Here is a 21470-nt window from a genome sequence, read left to right as displayed (position 1 = left end):
GAATAAATGGGCGGTATGAAATTACAGAAACAAAGTGAGTGGAGAAAAGTTATACATTGTGTGTGTGTATATATATATATATATATATATATATATATATATATATATATATATATATAGTGGTCTATAATATATTGTACTCAGCTGAATGACTAATGTAGGATAGACGATGGATAGATGATAGATAGATAGATAGATAGATAGGAGATAGATAGATAGATAGATAGATAGATAGATAGGAGATAGATAGATAGATAGAGAGATAGATAGAGAGATAGGAGATAGATAGATAGATAGATAGATAGATAGATAGATAGGAGATAGATAGATAGATAGATAGATAGATAGGAGATAGATAGATAGATAGATAGATGATAGATAGATAGATAGATAGATAGATAGGAGATAGATAGATAGGAGATAGATAGATAGATAGATAGATAGATAGATAGATAGATAGATAGATAGATAGATAGATAGGAGATAGATAGAGAGATAGATAGAGAGATAGGAGATAGATAGATGGGAGATAAGATAGATAGATAGATAGATAGATAGATAGATAGGAGATAGATAGATAGATAGATAGATAGGAGATAGATAGGAGATAGATAGATAATAGATAGGAGATAGATAGATAGGAGATAGATAGATAGGAGATAGATAGATAGATAGGAGATAGATAGATAGATAGATAGATAGATAGATAGATAGATAGATAGATAGATAGGAGATAGATAGATAGATAGATAGATAGATAGATAGATAGATGGGAGATAAGATAGATAGATAGATAGGAGATAGATAGATAGATAGATAATAGATAGATAGATGGGAGATAAGATAGATAGATAGATAATAGATAGATAGATAGATAGATAGATAGATAGATAGATAGATAGATAGATAGGAGATAGATAGGAGATAGATAGATAGATAGATAGGAGATAGATAGATAGATAGATAGATAGATAGATAGGAGATAGATAGATAGATGGATAGATGGAAGTTTGATACAATGGACCAGGGTGCTGCAATGATTCTATTCCTGGATCACTATCCCCCCTAAGGTCATAAACGGGCACACTGCTTGGCACCAACTCATATGTTCGAGTGCTGCATTCAATCTTTGCTGTTTAGGTGGAAAGATCTCCAACCTATCGATAGCTATGATAGCAGGTGGGTTTTCGGTCACAGTGGCGGAGACCCTGGGGTAAGAGCCACCATAGAAGTAGTAGTCTCTATAGTAATTGACATTGCTGAAGCGGTAATAATAATGAATCCACTTTCTTTGTTTTATTTAAAGACACGGCAATAATGAGGCGACCGTCCAAAATAATGTGTTTTTTAAAATAAAATATAATAATAAACGTGAAGTGTCCGATCAATATGAGGAAATCTACCAAGCAGTGGTGGCCGCTCTCAACAGTAAAAAGTGTACAACTGGTGGTAAGTATCACATGGACTCCCTACACTGCTGGGGCTGGGACTGTCACAGGGGGAAAGGTCAGTGACCACCGATAATGAATGCCCCACAAATCAGAACCAGAGGGTAATCTGTAAAACACAGCAACAGATCAGTAACAGGAACTGCGCAAAGTAGTAGCAAATCCTCATAGAAAACCTTTCCTGCTCTGGACAGTCCCTGACATGGACAGAGGTGGCAGCAGAGAGCACTGTGTCAGACTGGAGAGAATAAACCACGTACTGCAGGACATACAGCAGCTGATAAGTATTGGAAGACTGGAGATTTTTAAATAGAAGTAAATTACAAATCTATATAACTTTCTGAAACCAGTTGATTTGAAAGAAAAAGATTTTCACCAGAGTAGTCCTTTAAAGGGAACCTGTCACCCCCCCGTGCCGGGGTGACAGGCTCCTGACCCCCCGCTACAGCCCCCTATACTCACCTAATCCCACCGGGTCCCGCTTCTGGATCCGGTCAGCTGCTGATATCAGCAGCTGCAGCCCGGCGAGAGAGATGAGTCCAACGTTCATAGAGAATGACTGGACAGTCCAGCGCTCCGTCATTCTCTATGAGCGTTGGACTCATCTCTCAGCGCGTGCGCCGGGCTGCAGCGGCTGATATCTCCGTGACCCGACCGGATCCAGAAGCGGGACCCGGCAGGATCAGGTGAGTATAGGGGGCTGTAGCGGGGGGTCGGGAGCCTGTCACCCCGGCACGGGGGGTGACAGGTTCCCTTTAAATGTCTTGCCAATGTCACACTGGAATGCCAGTGATTGCCCCAATGCCCCAGAGCTCCTGATAGACTGCCAGGCTACCACTCCCATTAACCCTGACAGCAGAGACCAGCCACCCGCACTGTGTGTGTGTATGAATCTGTATGAATCTGGAGGTCAGAATCTGTAACAGCCACAACCCACCCCATGTGTCAGGTCTAATACTGGTGGTCCTTGGAGGCCTTTAGGCAACAGGGCCTGGGTGTAACTGCTATCTGCACCATGCCCCTAAAAGTCCCCATAGAAACCATAGAAACCATAGTTTACTGGGATTTATAGGCTACAGTATGTGTTACTGTACTCATTCTTGTTTCTTTTTTTATCTTAGAAGCTCTGTGTATTAAGGGTTCCATCACCACCACAGCTATCCGTCCTCCCAGCAAACATGGTAATCTGTACATCTCATATCTATCTATCTATCTGTCTGTCTGTCTGTCTGTCTGTCTATCTATCTATCTATCTATCTATCTATCTATCTATCTATTTATCTATCTATCTATCTATGGTGTCCTACCATGGGTGTTACTATTATATACACCCTTCGCAAAATCCTATACTTATTGTACTTGTTTGGTGATGAAAGTAGTTATAAAGTTTCACCACTAGATGTCGCTGTTATAGAAGTATGTGTTCAGATGCTGCACAGCTGAAGTGTGTAAAGGGTTATTGTTTGTTTGTGTGTCACATGGATCTGTGAACCTATGGGAATCTTGTTTTCTTCTGTCCTATCACCTCTCTTTACTTCTTCTATTGCACTCTTCACCCACTCACAGCGCACGTTAGTGACAGTGAGGAAGGAAGTCACATGGGTAGAGGGAGTGTGAAGGTCTTTCGTGTTGGACATTGTAGAGGAAGGACACAAGCTAGACAGCTCTCTTCAGTGATCCTCCCTGGGCCCCGGGCCCTCTGCCAGGTCGCCTACTTAGAACCTCATATGGGTAGTACATCAGACACCGCTAAAAGTTTCCTTCTCAGAAATGCTACACAACACTATGCAGTGTTAAACCCCTTTCTGGAGAGGACAAGTCAGAGACAACCTCAACCCTCGCCGTGGACTAGGAGAGTCACAGAGCAGGACAGTATCCACAGACAGCAGTAAGCTAGGAACTGATCGGGATAGAGCAAAGTTGCGCAAATCCTAGGAACTCTATCTCGCAGCGCGGTTGTCAGCAGGGAACCCTCAACATTCTGCTTACTCCAGGTAACAAGGTCTGGGCCTTGGGTCACCCCCAAGGGCGGTTCAGCCAAATCTAGAGGGCATAAGGTGGTGTGAAGACCCAAAGGTCAATACACAGGCACAAGGATTTTCTTCGTCTAAGTATTTCTAAGTCTTCTACCTCATCCTCCAACATCCCGGCAGAGCAAAGTACTACTTGGGTTGGGACTCTCACGACATCCTTCTCTCTGCTACTCTGCTTCTCGTATATCACAACACTCAGTAGGCACGACTATTCTCCTTACTACCTTCCTATAACAGATCTAGATCCACAAGTATTATCGAGTGTATTTTCAAGTGCTTTATCAAGAGAAATGTGTACTGTCAAGTCAAAGCTGTAGAACTTGCTGCACACAAGTACCTCTCAAGTTAAAACAAGCTTATTTATGTGAAAATGGCTTTGTGATTCTTCATCTCGCACCAACACAGAATACACTATAGCCTTGGGACACTTCCCCTTTCTGTGGGTGGCAGTTTCAATAGTCCGGGAGGGTCACTACACCAACCGTGCCAACCATGGTATCATCCCAAAGGAACCCCTTAGCAGCCCGGCAGGACACTGTCAACAGGGGAAAAGGGTACAACCGGCCTTACAAAATAAAAGCAGGCGTGCCATCACACCTGTGTGCCCAACCGGGACTGGCGTTATGGAATAACATCCTAAGGTCCGGCTGTATGGTAGCGTCACACACTACCATCTAGCAAGTGACTGGCCGATCCTCTGACACAACACCTCTGGGGGTCACCACATATCTATCTATCTATCTATTATCTATCTATCTAGAAGCATTTCCATTGCTGTGTTTTCCTCTTCCCTCCTCAGACAAATGTGCAGAAGTCATCGCTTCCCAATATTTGCAGTACTTTGATCCGGTGGTTCCGGACCGTTCTGACATATTGTCCTGTGTGTCGGTCTGTGTTCCCGGATCACCTAGAAGACTGGACTGTAATGATGGCAACTGCCAGATACAGCAAGAAGGACCTCAGTGCTAGTAAGTAGAAGAAAACACCAGAACATAGAAACCAACAACCGACCCCTCACCACCTCAAAGGAAACCCAAGAGAAACATTTATTGCAGGTGCAGGCCATATCCAATAAACCAGTATCTAGAACAATTCATCTTTTACAGCAATATGACTGAAAAGAGAAACAGAGTAGTAAAGTCTATGTATTACTACGTATAGAAACAATATATGGTCAAAACGCTGAGAAGAGGATTGCACAGATACTGTGCCATACAGGCTCCATCTCTACCATAGCTTTACCTCTACCATGATAGCAATGAAATACATGGGACTGTATGGTCAAATGTCCCCAAAACTACTTTTACAGACAAGAGGAGCAATGTGTCTCCTTAAGGAAACCACCTTGTTTGTATATGATGTCTTACAAGCCAAGCAATCCTCCAAGAACTTGGTGGTCTCCTCAAAGAGGCATGATGCATCCCTTGTCATGTGTTGATAGCCTCTCCTCAGCCAGCCGGCACCCTGTTCTGTGCTCACAAGGGGCAAAAACGCAAAACAAGTATCTACTACACATGGGTTCATTCTTGCTCTTTTGGAGGTGGTTCTGGCTTGGCAAATAGTCCCTTCTCATGTCTAAAGGCTTTCTAAGGGTCATCCATTGATTTGAAGCAGGGGGCACTGTACAGCAAGTTCTTGAGCTACTTTGCGTTCTTTAAAGACTGCACAAACTGATGACCGAATGAAGAACATGGCGGTCACTGTAGTAGGCGCTTTAGGAGTCATATGTTCTAGGAACTCTTGAAGCACTTAGGCATGTACTTCAGGGAACACATCAAACAGGACCACGGAGGGTCTGAGTGGCAACATATTCTTTAAGCGCTTCTGCACTGATCACAACAATAGTGTTTCCTTGTCCTCCGAGTAAATGGAACATTGGCATGCATGCTTGACCCCTGCTCCAGTTGCTCACTATGGGATTGATGAAGGTAGCTGAGTTGTGCTCAGCTATATCCATCAGGACCATAGGAAGTGAATGGAGCAGCAGTTGAGTATGTCCTCTGTCACTCCTTTTACTCGTAAAACAAGGCACATCCATTCTCACCATAGGTGGTCCGTCCAGTGAACCAAGACGAACTGGTCAAAGTGTCAAGGCCTTTTTCTTCATGTGTACGATAAGTTAAAGAATTGGCCTCATCACTTTTACTACATCAAACTTCCTCTTGAAGGAATTAACCATCTTCTATGATTGTCAGACGTTTTTCTTGTATCGTGAATAACATTTTCACATCTTGTCTTGCAGTTGCCCAAGAACGGACGTCTACGTGTACACGTACTCTGGGTGTGGGGGAGCTGTACCGAAAGCTGCATTGTATGGGGGTGTGGGGGCGTCCATTGCACTGCTGGTGATCATCAGTGTTACCTTAGGAGTACTCGTCTACAAAAGGAAATAATGCTGCCCAATGGATGAGCTTAAATCCACCCATGGCATCCTACCATTGGTCTGCTTGTGCAGTTTTTTTTTTTTTACTATTTTTAAATTGTTATGGCAGCTTTGTACAATTATTATTATTATCATTATAACTAATGTTTCATTTCTGTGTTGTATAATAAAGATTTATTCCTTATAATTAATTCTGTATAGTGCGTCCATTCAATGACATACTGTACAGCTTTTTTTTTTTTGTTATATTGTGGTTTCTTTTGTATGTAGAACTACACCCAGCATTTGATATTGAGGTGGTGGCAATTTTTTTGCTTTAGGTGTACTACACATGTATATCTTTCTCTGAGAGACACTGGGGCTGATTTACTAACGTGTAAATTATCAGGTTTTTCTCCATTTTCCCTTTGGGTTTGGTGTTCCGAAATATTTACTAAAGGTGTGCAACATAATTTCTCCAAAAAGCCAACAAACCCATAATTTTTGTCCAAAAACTGCATAGTGGGCGCGCTGTGGGTGTGTCATGGGTGTGTCCTTCATAACCTGCCACAACCGACAAATTAAGTAAGCAAACCATCATTTTTGTTTAACGGTTTTCTACTCTAGAATGATAGCCCTTTACCTATCAAGGTTTTCTCATTTTCAGGTAACAGATTTGTAATGTAATTATCCTGTGATTCTACTGATAGATTTATGTCCCCCGACCCCATAGGTTATCGTGTACTCTTTCAGTAACTCAGTAGCTCTCACCTAAAAAAGGAAATGATGATGAGACGGGTAAGGTTGCAGGGTATAGAGGTTAAAGCTGATGGTGGTACTTGTGGTGATGTGTCTCCCTTAGAGGGTACTGGTGCCCATGTGACACTCTGTGGGGGACATTTATGAAGACCGGCATACGACTATGCCGGTCCTAAAATAGGCCCCTCCCCCGGTGGATTTACTACATAGTAATATAGTTAGTGAGGTTGAAAGAAGACAAGAGTCTAGTTAACCCACTTACTCGCACTTTGCTGCCTTTTGCAGACCTCCGCGAGAAGTATAGACTCCCTCTGACAAAGCAATTCACTTATTTGCAATTACGTCATTTTATGACTACCCTGTTGGGGTCCACCACGGTGTCCAAGCCTACGGCATTTGAGCAATTATCACGAGCTGGCTCGAATGTGCAGGGATTGATCTCGGATATTTATAAAATACTGGGCTCGCCTGTAGACGATACTCCGACCCGTGACAAATATATGGTAAAGTGGGAGACTACTTTAGCTAAGACCATCTCCCCAGAATGCTGGGGGATCATATGGGAAAGGGCAGCTAAATCGTCCATTTGTACCGCCTATAAAGAAACCCAGTATAAATTGCTGATGCACTGGTATCACACTCCTGAATTACTGAACAAATTGAACGCTTCCATTTCCCCCCTGTGTTGGCGTTGCCTGGGAGGAACTGGGTCGATTTACCATATCTTCTGGGTCTGTCCAGGCATTAAACCTTATTGGTCTATGATCTGTGACATGTCATCGGCAATTATACAGAATTCCGCTTCCCTATCCCCCCCTTCCATTCATCTCCCCCCGCTTAGGTTTGTCTTGTCTGTCCTCTTCTTGTGGATTCACTCTGGATCCCTTCTCACCCTGTTCTTTTCTTCTACCTCTTTTCTGTTGTTTGCAAATGACATAGCCAGCCATACTGCACTTCTGTTGACTCCAAGGCTGCTCACACTTGTTTTAGTTACCATATTTAGATGATTCATGAGCGAGCCCTCTTGGGGGCATTGAACTCATTCTTCTCTCTTACTTCGATGTCAGGCTACCTCCCCCAGAGGTCTCGCTTTTGTATATGTTATGCTTTGTGGCCATCTGTCTTATGGCTTTACTTGTTTTTGTTCGTATTTCTATCCATAAAAATCTAATAAAAATTACAGTAAAAAAAAAAAGAAAGAAGACAAGAGTCCATTAGGTTCAACCTAGAGAAACCCTACTGTGTTGATCCAGAGGAAGGCCCTAGGAGGCGCACACAGAAACCTGTCTGGCCCTGCTCCCGACGCAACATGTTTACACCTCCTTTCAGCAGGTGTGGATTTGTATCATGATTTACGCCTGCTCGTAGGGTGGAGGCCACTTCTCCTTCCCCCTAGAGTGTTTATGGTTGCCCTTTATACTGTCTTTATTTGTTCTGGTCAATCTGTATCCCAGTTGGTTCCTGTCTTGATCTCTCCTTCTCATCCATGTGGTATGAGTCTGATTTTTTTTATATAGGTCTCAGAGTCGGATGTGTCAATATCTTGGGGGATGGTTCTTTCTGAATGGAGTCCAGATGGTTGTAGACGATTTTGCCTAAAAATCTGTTCAGTCTTTTAAGTTAACGTTCCTTAATTAGGGTTTTGAACCGATCTACGTTGTTATATAGCTCTATTTCCTTCTCGGTGAAGTCTGGATGTTCTTTATGTGAGAGAACTAGTTTGTTTAATCCATCTAGTGTTATGGACAGCGAGTGTGGACCCTCTGTGCTACTCACCCAATTTGGGAGTGGAGTCTAACTGCCCTCTAGGTCCCGTTCCAGGTGTGGACGCTGGACAACCATGGCTAGAGGGCACCAGGTCACTTCACAAGTGTGGTCCCAGTGTGAGCAGCAGCTGGCCCCCAAGGACCAGACAGAGTATATGGGGAAAAGGCCTAGTATACATGGTCAGCAGGCCAAAGAGTCAGCAGGAGAGTCAGCGCAGTACCCGGGACAAGACAGGAATTGTGGTCAGACAGGCAGAGGATCAGAGTGCAAAATTGCGCATTTTTGGTTGCATCACATCCAGAAAAATTGTAATAAAAAGCGATCAAAAAGTCGCATATGCGCAATCAAGGTACCGATAGAAAGAAAACATCATGACGCAAAAAATGACACAGCCCCATAGACCAAAGGATAAAAGCGCTATAAGCCTGGGAATGGAGCGATTTTAAGGAACATATATTTGTTAACAATGGTTTGAATTTTTTACAGCCCATCAGATACAATGAAAGTTATACATGTTACATATCGTTGTAATCGTAACGACTTGACGAATATATAAAACAAGTCAATTTTACCCCAGGGTGAATGGTGTAAAAGCAAATACCCCCCAATAAAAAAAACTCATTTTTTTAAATCAATTTCACCACACATTGAATTTTTTTTCCTGGTTTTGCAGTGTACTTTATGCAAAAATTCAGCCTGTCATTGCAAATTACAATTAGTGACGCAAAAAATAAGGGCTCATGTGGGTTTCTAGGTGAAAAAATACAACTGCTATGGCCTTTTAAGCACAAGGAGGAAAAAAAACAGAAGTGCAAAAATGCAAATTGGCCCAGTCCTCTAAGGGTTAAATAGGTGCAGGTGGCTCTAGATTAACAGACTGCAGTAGCAGGTGGAGAAAAAAAAGGCCCTATAAGAAGGAGGAATAAGATGCCAGAAGACACTAAAGGCCCTATTCCACGGAACGATTACCGTTTGTATTCGGCCGATAATCGTCCGGTGGAATAGAGTGCAACGATCAGCCGACATCGTTCATGTCGGCTGATCGTTGCAGTCGCTTGTTTTTCAACATGTTGAAAAACAAGCGACTGATATAGCAGCGATCTGCTGCCGCCGCTCCGTTGAATAGGAGCATCGGCAGCAGACGCTGCTATATCCTATGGGCTGCCCGGACGATCAGCGATCCCCCGGGCAGCCCCCCCGCAGATCTCCGCCGCCCCCTCCCGCACTCACCCGCTCGCTGCAGCCGCGTTGAATAGCGGCGGCAGCGAGCGGGGAACAAGGAGCAAACGAGCGCTAAGAGCGATCGTTTGCTCCTCTAAACGACCTGTGGAATAGGGGCATTAGGGCCCTATTCCAAAGGACGATTATCGTTTGCATAATCGTTAACGATTAACGATCTCAAATGACCACTATTGCGAAAGACCTGAAAACGTTTACTCATTTCCATGGAACGATAATCGTTACTTATGATCGTAATTGCAATCGTTTTTCTTCGCTATTTATTCGCTATTGCGTTCGTATCTATTGCGAACGACTGAACGATGTCTTATTCAATGTGAACGTTTTGCGAACGAGCAACGATAAATATAGGTCCAGGTCTTATAAAGCGATCAACGATTTCTCGTTCGGTCGTTAATCGTTAACTGCATTTCAACCGAACGATTATCGTTTAGATTCGAACGATTTAACGATAATCTGAACGACGAGCAGCCCCAGGATCAGCCAGGAGTAGAGTAGAGGATTGGAATCATCCACTAATATTCACATAAATTGCAATAGACTTTCTGTAGCCAAATCCTCCCACCTTTTCAGCAAGGCTCCAGATCTAACCTATAGGGCTGGCCGTGTGTTTATTCTTAGGCCCTTAAGGGTGCGTTCACACCTACCGCATCCGCAGCTTATTTTTCCGCAGAAATCCGCAGGTCTGGTAGTGCAGATTTCAACCTGCGAGAAATCCGCGTATGTGTGCGTTTTGCGGTTTTTCTGCAGCAAGTTTATCGCAACTGAAATGTCCATTTAGAATGAGAGACATTTTAAACGGACATTTCAGTTGCGATAAACTTGCTGCGGAAAAACCGCAAAACGCACACATACGCGGATTTCTCGCAGGTTGAAATCTGCACTACCAGACCTGCGGATTTCCACGGAAAAATAAGCTGCGGATGCGTTAGGTGTGAACGCACCCTTAGGATGATTTTTTTTATGTCATTTGTGATAGACTGAATCAAGATTGTGTATAATGTTTGTGCAATGTGAATAAATCCTTAAACCCTAAACCCTAAGTGGGACTGGTTATTGGGAAGAAAAAGGGAGTCCTTGTTCTGAAAAAACTCTAATGTCTCGATAAGCCAAATATTTTTGTCCTGAGAAGGATGTAACTGATCAGCCATATCTAGTCTTCCTAGATTATGATAGAAGAGTGGACCGTGGTCGGTTGTTACCAGGACCATAATGGCCGTCCTGTTTCTAACACTTAAATTGGTCAGCCTCTCTTTGAAGCATTATTGTCACTTTAAAAAAGTCGTCACACAGACACATCAAAGATTTTTAATCTTTTGGGGTCTGGACTCTTTGCAAGTGAAAGACTTCATAGACTTACTACAGAACCCTCTTTCACAAGAGATGGATTGAGCAGGAAGCCAGGGAGTAAAGCATTTAGCGATTGGTGGGGGTTTGAACTCGTAGGTTTCAAATGTTTTCTAAGCAACAGTAATGCTTAAAACATCCCTTACTTTTGCAGTATAGTGTGGATTATAGCGTATGCTCTAGTTCTACTCTAAGTATGCTCCTTGGATCATTCTTTTGTAGTCCTTGTTCCTTTATCTGAGGTTGCTATGATTTCTTTAATGTTTCTTCCTTATCGCCTTAGTTCTACTCAGCCTTGTTTTTTGTCTCTGGGTCCTAGAGTCGTCCTCATGGGTCAGTTTTACAGATTAGGGAATATTTGCAGGGACTCGGAGGGTCAGTGGTAAATGATGTTCTGGGAAAGTTCTAGGGAAAGATCCAGGGATAGCCAGTTAAGGTCACTTTTTGTACTTTTGTTCCTATTTGTCTTCGATTAATGGATCAGTTTTACAGATTAGGGTGTTATCACGAATATTCACAGGGACTGGGAGGGTCAGTGGTGATGTCAGCTTTCAGGGATAGATCTAGGGAAAGATCCAGGGATAGCCAGTTAAGGTCACTTTTTTCTGTTCTTCCATCTACTTCCATTTTCTATGGCCATCTTCATCATGTCATTGTGCCATCATCTGTCCCAACATCATTCAGTTGATGTCATCTATCGATACGTTCCTATTGGGGTTGTTATTTGCTTGCATTGATACCTGCTTTCATACAGTTGTTCTAATAACTGTCTGATTGTTATATAATTTAGCTTTACTGTAAGTCCTGGGGGTATCTGAGCATGGTAAAGGAAACTGCTATAGGGAAAGTACAGTTCTGTTGCCTTGTGACCAGCTGGGATCATTCCAGAAACAGAGGGAACATTTTTAATTTCCAGACTTTATTTCCCAGGTGCAACTGCTGCACCCCTACATCCCCCATGGGGGAACCCCACTAGAATGGTACACTTTCCTATATCTCCACTGCATGCATGTATATCCGGGTTGGACTCCGCACGCTGTATTAAGTAATGAATAACTGAAATTACATCTGGATTAACAATCTCATGGTGGATCTTGACCTTCCCATGTGGAGTAAACACGGAGGTGTTACGGAAAAGCAATAAAGCCATACATCAATGACGCCTTTCCCTGATAAGATAGAAGATTCATCTTCCTTTAAGACTTCTGACATCCATCATAAGATCCCAACCTCTTACTGGCAGCATTAACTTTCTCTAGTCGCTGACTGAAGTCATGAAGAGTCCTGAAGTCCCCTCCATGATGATCAAACTCTTGGTCCTCCTATCAGGTAAGTACGTCTTATAATAATGTATAAACAATACATATATATACTATGTATGCAGACCTCAGGTCTTCATCTGCTTTCTTATTACGTTAGTTCACTAGAGATGAGCAAATCTCGAGCACGTTTTGGCGCATCCAAAACCGACTGTGCGGCATTTGATCAACGAAGTTTGATGCAGCCCTAATACTGCCTGGAAAACATGGATACACTCATAGGCCATATAGGCTGTATCCATGTTTTCCAGGACTCCCTAGGGCTGTATCCAACTTCTCCAGCCACCAGTAATGAAATGTGGCATGCTCGGGCTCTGACAAATCCAAACATTCTCGAGATTTGCTCATCTCCAGTGTTCACTGTCTTCCAGTTAGCACAATGAAGGTTTGACTGGGTCCGTACCCTATAAGCCATTTATGCCTCTGACTCATATTGGCTACAATATACTGTATATATATATATATATATATATATATATATATATATATATATATACTGACCTCAGGTTTACTTTAATCTTACATGTGTTTGTATAGCCCTTTCATTGAATACTGGGTCCTTACCCCATAACATATCTCCGCTGACCCCTTTACAATATGTCTCCATGTGACTTTTTCACTATATTTTTGCATCATATTTTTTCACTTTTTTACTTTGAGTAGCGTATAATTGTTCTTTTTTTAATCGACATGGAAACTGTCATCAAGCTGCTGTTGTCGGATCTGCTTTCATGGTATATTTGTTTATTTAGCGCCCTCCTTGTATAACGGTGTCTTGTAGATGACAGAATGAAAGTTTCGCTGGGTCATTGATGAGGGGTATGCTCACCAGTAGCCTCGAGATCCTCATGGTGGTGGTCACGCGGGCACTGCTATGGGGTATTACACACTTATGGTTTCCAATTACGAACACATAATAAATATTATTATTATTATTATTATTATTATTATTATTATCACATATTGGTAAAGGTTTGGTTTCGGACCATGACACTTGCTTTACGTCTCCAGTCTCCGTGACTCTTCCCGTTTGTTTGTTTTTCAGTAATTAAAGTATCTGCGGCCACGGCGGCTCCCCCATGTAAGTCCTCCTCCCTCTCATGTATATGACTGTATCCTTGTTTTGTATTATATTGCTCTTCGACGACCTCTGTTACTCAGTTACCCTGCTATCTGTATTATTTTCTATGGGCCGTAATAAACATCAATATTCACGGCACGATAGTCGTCCTTTGACGTCAGAGACATCCTTTCACTTTGAAACGTGGGGCAAAGGGTCACACGTACTGATATTCTGATATTCTATCAGACTCTACGATCATTTGGGATGTTTAAGGTTTTATTACTTCTAGTATATATAGGGAATATCTAGAATTAGAGCGCTGAATACATTTGATAACCTTAAGGCATATGGACATCATTTAGAGTGACTATAATGAGTGGATCCCACCATAGTATTATTCCCTTAATATAGGCTCATTCACTCATTTTATGGGAGCCATGCAATACCACATCCCTCCTGTAGGGGCCTCTGTACAGATAATGGAGTCCAAATGGATCTTCTTCTGATGACTTCTATAAATAATTTTCTAAGAAGGGAATGTTCACATGGCTCAACTCTTGTTAATGGTATTTTCCACTACGGAGGTTATACCATCATGATTTCCTTAATGGGAGTCCAATCTGTGATCCATACCATGAAAATGGCCCCATTGTCCACCTGGTAGAAACTACAACATGTACCTACATGGACTTTAAATAGTCTATTGCCCTTCTAAATACTCTACCTGGTTGCTGTGTCTGTAAAGGGTAGAAGGGATGTGTCCTCAGTCTTGGAATAAATAGGGGTGGGGCTGGTTGGACACCATAACTACCATAACCGACAATCTTAGGTGACATTGAGAAGTAACATTGTGGTCTAGGGATAAGTGGGGTACTAAAATATAGGAAATTGCCCCTTTCCTTTATGGTATAGCCCATTATTAGGTATGGTAGACAGTGATCTGAAGTCTATGACCAGGCACTTAAAGAAGCTGAAGATTAGAAGACCCAATGTGGGGGTCTACCCAATATTCAGCATAACAATTTTTTGGCCTAGTAGAGGATTAGTGGTCCTATAGTGGTCAATCTGAACCTTGCCATATAAGTGACAGACCAGCGTTGGGTCTTCGGTTCCTTGGCTCCACCAGAGGAGATGATTGTGAAGGGATATGAACATGTCAACCATGAAACACGTTATAATCTTTGCTATAATTGAAACAGAGAAAATATCATCATGAAGATCTACTAGAGTATTTGTGATCATGCTGTAAGAAATAGACTCTAGGGGTAAAAAGTTGGCTCCTATGGGGTTGTCTTCTGCTGGATCTTGAGGGTCCTGAGTCAAAGCTTAAGCCCACCTTTGGTTCCTCTTATTCTCTGGTGAGCTAGTCGAATTCTATATCAAGAATTCACCACAAGACCTTTGTAGAGGGTCAATAGAGAGTCCATAAAGGGTTCATTGTAGAGGGTCCATATTATAAGTGAATGTTGAGCACTAGACAACATCTGTTAACATGGCCGCCCTTTTCTTTCCCTTTTGAGGTTCTGGTATTAAATGTATTCTTGTCTTGCCTCTGTTTTTAGTGAAATGTCTGAATGGTGGGGTCTCAGATGGATTAAAATGTCTTTGTCCGGCCTTTACCTCGGGAGCTCAGTGTCAAACCATTAGAGAGAACATTGACATAGGTAAGACGCCCCGTGCCAATGGTTGTTCCAGTCCAAGTAGATGGCTGTGTCGTTCCTTGCTGATAGATGTGCCATGCTGTGTCAGTAGTTGTGGTTTTCCATTCCTATGTACTGTATGTGCCATTCTATGCCGATAGTTGTGGTAGTTATATGCCAATGGTTGTATTACTACATGCCATCTCATGCCACTGTTTTTCTGTTTAGGAAAAGATTTTGAAGCCAAAATGGAAGTTGGGTTTACGGTCATTTACACCGGTGACCAAAATGATTTCAATGCAACATATGATGAGCTGGTAAGTCGCCCAACAGGTAAATGATATTGTAGGGATTTAGAGTAAGAATCATCCTCCAAGTTTTCCTTCTTTCCTTTTGTACAGATGGAAAGCGTACTCCAGGGAATAAATGGACGGCATGAAGTCACAGAAACTAAGTGAGTGGAGAAATATTATATATGTAAATGGTGACCTATATTACATTGTACTCTGCCTAATGACTAATATGGGATAGACGATGGATAGATAGATAGAAAGATAGATAGATAGATAGATAGATAGATAGATAGATAGATAGATAGATGGATAGATAGATAGATAGATAGATAGATGGATAGATGATGGATGGATGGATGGTTAGATAGATAGATAGATAGATAGATAGATAGATAGATAGATAGGAGATAGATAGATAGATAGATAGATAGATAAAATATGATAGGACAATCTCAGGATCTGGCCCACAAAGAGGGGAGGTTTATGTACACCCTGTCCAAAATGGGCTTGGTGATTTGGGCAGGTGATTTCCTCCAGTAATGAAGCCTAAATGTCCTCACATTGATATGTAAATAGATAGCTATGATAGCAGGTGGGTTGTTGGTCACAGTGGCGGAGACCCCGGGGTAAGAGCCACCATAGAAGTAATAGTCTCTATAGATGACATTGCGGTAATGATAATGACTCTAAATTTCTTTGTGTTATTTAAAGGGAAGGAAGTAATAACACTGAGGCAACCCGCCAAAATAATGTGTTTTTTAAAATACAATATAATAATACACGTGAAGTGTCCGATCAATATGAAGAACTCTACCAAGCCGTGGTGGCCGCTCTCAACAGTAAAGTGTGTACAACTGGCAGTAAGTATCACATGGACTCCGGTGCTCCCTTCTAATCGGCAGTAACAGGAACTGCAACCTGTTATACTGTCCGCTTCCTGCTACCAGAATGTTCTCCCAGGACACAGACACAGTATACAGAACCCCCGCCACCACCATATGCCAGGTATAATACTAGGGACCTCCTGGGTAGGACTGTTCCCTCTGCACCCCTGGAGGGGCATTCTCCCCCGAGACCTAAAAGAGTTGAAGGGTCTTTTTTTTTTTTTTTTAAATTGTGGTCTCTGTTCGCAAAAGTGTAGCCAGAAGCCGAGAGCCCCGAGCCCACCAGAGGACGGGATCCTGAGGGCCCCACAGAAACTACGGTGTAATAGAATTAATAGGGCAAACAACAACTGGTGGGTTATGGGTAACAGCTGTCCTAATGCTTTTTTTTTCCATTTTCAAAGAGCTGTGTATTAAGAGTACCATCACTGCCAAAGCTACCCGTCCTCCCAGCAAACACGGTAATCTGTCTATTATCTATCTATCTCCTATCTATCTATCTATCTATCTCCTATCTATCTATCTATTATCTATCTATCTCCTATCTATCTATCTATCTCCTATCTATCTATCTATCTATCTATCTATCTATCTATCTATCTATCTCCTATCTATCTATTATCTATCTCCTATCTATCTATCTCCTATCTATCTCCTATCTATCTATCTATCTATCTATCTATCTATCTATCTATCTCCTATCTATCTATCTCCTATCTATCTATCTATCTATCTATCTATCTATCTATCTATCTATCTATCTCCTATCTATCTATTATCTATCTCCTATCTATCTATCTATCTATCTCCTATCTATCTATCTATCTATCTATCTATCTCCTATCTATCTATCTATCTCCTATCTATCTATCTATCTATCTATCTATCTATCTATCTATCTATCTCCTATCTATCTATCTATCTATCTATCTATCTCCTATCTATCTATCTATCTATCTATCTATCTATCTATCTATCTAGAAGTAATTCCATTTTCTTACTATTAGTGATATGTATAGAACTTGTCTGTGGTCCCGTCTCATCCATGGATCCTCCGTTTTCCTCTTCCCTCCTCAGACAAATGTGCAGAAGTCATTGCTTCCCAATATTTGCAGTACTTTGATCCGGTGGTTCCGGACCGTTCTGACATATTGTCCTGTGTGTCGGTCTGTGTTCCCGGATCACCTAGAAGACTGGACTGTAATGATGGCAACTGCCAGATACAGCAAGAAGGACCTCAGTGCTTGTAAGTAGAAGAAACCACCAGAACATAGAAACCAACAACCGACCCCTCACCACCTCAAAGGAAACCCAAGAGAAACATTTATTGCAGGTGCAGGCCATATCCAATAAGCCAGTATCTGTGACAATACATCTACAGCAAGATCACTGCGTATACAGCAAGAAGTCTGCGTATTAACGGGTATAGAACCAATATATGGTTGAAATGTGGTGATGATGATTGAACAGATACTGTGCCATGGAGCTTCATCTCTACCATAGCTTTACCTTACCATGATAGCAGAGAAATCCATAGGTCTGTGTGGTCAAATGTCCTCAAAACTACTCATACAGATTACAGTGGGCCAAAGGACTAATGTGCCTCCTTGAGGAGACCAACTACAGTAACTAGTGTATGGTGTCTCACAAGCCTCCAAGAACTTGTAAGAATCCATATGTCAGTTTGATGGTCTCCTCGAGAAGAGGCACTCCCTTAGTCATAAGTTGATAGCCTCTCCCCAGCCAGCCAGCTGTATAACGACAAGGGACAAGAACCAGGAACAGCTGTCTACACATGGGTTCATTCTTCCTCTTTTGGAGGAGATTCTGACTTTGCAAATAATCCCTAACCAAGTCCCTTTAAGGGTCATACATTGATTTGAAGCAGGTGGCACTTCAAAGCAAGTTCTTAAGCTACTTTGTATACTGATGACCGAATAAAGAACATGGTGGGCACTGTAAGGGGACATTTCTGTGGTAGGTGCTTTGGGGGTCATAAGTTATAAGAACTCTAGGAACTCTAAGAAAGCACCTTAGGCATGTACTTTAGGGCTCATCGAACAGGACCTCTGAGCTTCTGAGTGGAAACACACTCTTTAAGGATTTTGTAGGGCACCAATTGAATACATCAAGTCAAGTATTTTTGGGCACATACTGTAGACTTAACACCTAAGGGGGCAGCTAAAGAAAAATATGGGGGTTGTTAAGGTAGGCATTCAATGGGGCATCAGAAGCAGCAACACTATGGGGCAGCTATGACTTACAGACACTATTAGTGGAATCTTAGTAGCTTACTTTTAGACACTAAGGAATTAACTTTAGCTGGTACCTAAAGCAGGTACTTTGAAGGACAACTTAGACAAGAACTGTAAGGGGCATCCTGGTTGATCTAATGGAGGCACTTGGAGGCATTTAAGATAGAATCTCTAAGAGATACCTTAAACTCAAAGGGGGCTGCCGCAAACTGTTAAAGGAATGTTACTGGTTTACTCTTAGGCCCTCTAGAGCTATAGGCTGCTAAGACAAGGTAGGTGCTCTGGGGCATCTACTGGCGGCTCTCTAGTGGGAACGTAATGCAGGCAATGTAACGGTACATTATGTTTGCACTCTAGTGGCACTGGAAGCAGGCACATTGGGCGGGTGCAATGCAGGCAATCTGAGGGCAAGAGAAGTTTATCAAAATGGGTTGTATCAAAGTGTAGATCAAAGCCACCCTTTCTTTGAATCAGCATCATCACTTTTACTACACCAAACCTCCTCTCAATGGGAATAACCATCTATAAAGCTTCCATGAATGTCAGTTTTTTGTATTTTTCTTGTACTGTGATTAAAATTTTGACATCTTGTCTTCTAGTTGCCCAAGAACGGACATCTACCTGTACACGTACTCCGGATGTGGAGGAGCTGTGGCAATAGCTGCATTGTATGGGGGTGTGGGAGCTTCCATTGGACTTTTAGTGATCCTCGGTATTGTACTAGGAATATTCCTCTACAGGAAGAAACGTTACCACTAAGTCAGAACTTTGGACACATTGCACCTTCTCCCGGCTGCCACAGTGGATGAGTTTATAAAGATGGTAGAACAGGTTCTCCAGACACCAGAGTCACTTAAATTGTGCTGGATTACCCCTTGGAAGGTCAACAGAGAAGACGGAGGATAAATATGATTTATAATGAACATAAAAAGTTGATAAAAATAGAAAATTAAGATGGTATGTAGAAAGAGTGGGAAATATCTGTGATCGGACATTCAAACCTAGAACCTTCAAGAGCACGACCAATGGGGGATCTCCCATCTAAAATATATCTCTTTCTATGACTTTTCCATAATCCAGAAGATTAGATTATCTAGTTCACATCTGATCCTGTCAACAACAGATTACAGGGAATTAAAGGAATAGCAGTGGATTAGTTCCATCTTGAAGTATCATTGTATAATTTATCGAGGGCTATCATCTATATAACAACGTTGTATTACTCGGCCTTGGCCCCCCCAGGTTGTACCTGTTGTTTTATGCTCCATCATATCAAGGAATCCCAAAGAAGCCCTGACGGTAACCAGGTTAGCTAAGATAGAGAAAGGACCAATCCCCCATACTACACAAGAGCGTTAGATGAAGAGTAGGGTTCTTACCAGTGAAGGTTGTTGCATTGATATCAACCAATACCACCTGGCATACCATGGGCTGTATATTGGTGGTAGAGAAAGCATGTGCCAAGTTATCATCCAGATACTATGGTCAGCTCATGGAGGCTCACCTATTCATATTGTAGTGAAATAAAGACGTGTTTAAAGGGTTAGACCATAGGTGGAGCCCATCTTAGATGAATATATTAAATATATTATTCACCTCGTAAAAGGCAGATGATCTATTACAGTAGGTCTTATACGTTAGCTGGCTACAATGGAACCAGAAGTGACACAATGGTGGGATCTCATATCGCAGGTTGATAATTGCACATATATATATATTATATTCATATATGATATTTAAGTTGTATTTGTAAATATTTTCTTATAAATAAATGTATATTTTGCCTACAGCAGATACTTCACGTCTGATTTTTACATAAACTGTCAATGGTTTTCTTAAAAATATCTGATGTAATACCATGTTTGACCACATGGGGTGAGACATGGCCATTGGCAACCCAAAGCTTGAAATAATCTTATTGGGCCAGTTATGGTAAAATATACACCAACAATAGCTGACTTACAATCATATCACTGCTTCCTTGAGGAAAAAGAAGAAGAAAGAAGAAGAATTTCTCGAAATGATTCCATGAACGTTACCACAATTCCAGTATACACCAATGGCTGACAATTACCAGATCTCCATAGAGCATCTTCACAATGATCTGCCAACAAACCAGCCGACACCAGGCTCATAGTCAACTCAATCAGGGTCGGAATATCGGGGGAACTTCATTTCTTGGCACAATGGGTTTGGCTATATTATTGACAATCATTTTTATAGCCATCCAAATGATGATGCTGGTGATCATAATTTAAAGTCCAGTTTCAGTGTCTGCCGTTTCTCCAGATAACATTTGCCTCCAATAGAAACTTTTTGGTTTGTGGTGTAATTGGCGGGATACAAATTAGAAGTGACACCAACTAGGATCAGAATCTTTTTGGAGTACAGAAGGTTCATTAATACCAATCCAACAATCAAAAATGGCTACCCTTCTTTTAATGGCTAATTCTGACCAAGAATATGTGATGGTTTCTGGGTATTCTTATGACTGCACTGTTACCACGTCTAGAAGCAGTGATACAACCATGGCATGTTGTAGAAAATGGAATCCTCAGTGCCAGTTTGCATTCAACACTATCAGATCAACCTGGGTCATAATCTCCATCATCTACTGTTCTAGATGTATTCATCTTAAAGTATACCTGCCAAAAAAAAAAACCCACATGTGCTGGACCATGACTGATCAGCAGACTTACATTACCAGCTCCTCAGGTCGTGTGACACAGAGCCATGAGAGAACACGCTAAGCACATACTTCTCCCAGCTTCTATAGCTTCCATACTATAGCTTCCATACTTCTCCGGATCAGTTGGGGTTTAAACGTTTTGGGGCCACCAGACGTTTCTGAGGTCAGCGCTCAGAAACCTTCTGTACCTCACAGAGAATGAGAGAGCGCTCCACTCACTACAAGGATGATTTCCGGATCTTGGGATTATCAGCGGCCAGACCCTTAGAAATCAGCTTCTTATCCCCTATGCATGGATAGGAATTAGAGATGAGCGAACCTGGAGCATGCTCGAGTCCATCCGAACCCGAACTTTCGGCATTTGATTAGCGG

The 21470-nt window shown here is 41.9% G+C and overlaps 1 protein-coding gene across 1 annotated transcript; it reads left to right on the top strand.

Moving 5' to 3' along the window:
* Positions 1-12111: 12111 nt before the first annotated feature.
* Positions 12112-20198, top strand: LOC138769847 (mucin-3A-like). Its single transcript, XM_069948553.1, has 9 exons — positions 12112-12284; positions 13320-13355; positions 14900-15001; positions 15206-15294; positions 15379-15431; positions 15982-16130; positions 16559-16615; positions 17232-17400; positions 19009-20198. The coding sequence occupies exons 1-9, from the start codon at positions 12230-12232 to the stop codon at positions 19166-19168; spliced, it is 870 nt and encodes a 289-aa protein (XP_069804654.1). The 5' UTR covers positions 12112-12229; the 3' UTR covers positions 19169-20198.
* Positions 20199-21470: the final 1272 nt, after the last annotated feature.

Source organism: Dendropsophus ebraccatus, chromosome 1, assembly GCF_027789765.1.
Source record: "Dendropsophus ebraccatus isolate aDenEbr1 chromosome 1, aDenEbr1.pat, whole genome shotgun sequence".
Taxonomy (NCBI): Eukaryota; Metazoa; Chordata; class Amphibia; order Anura; family Hylidae; genus Dendropsophus; species Dendropsophus ebraccatus.
Note: the sequence above shows the minus strand (reverse complement) of the source record. Positions and strands in the feature narration are given on the sequence as shown.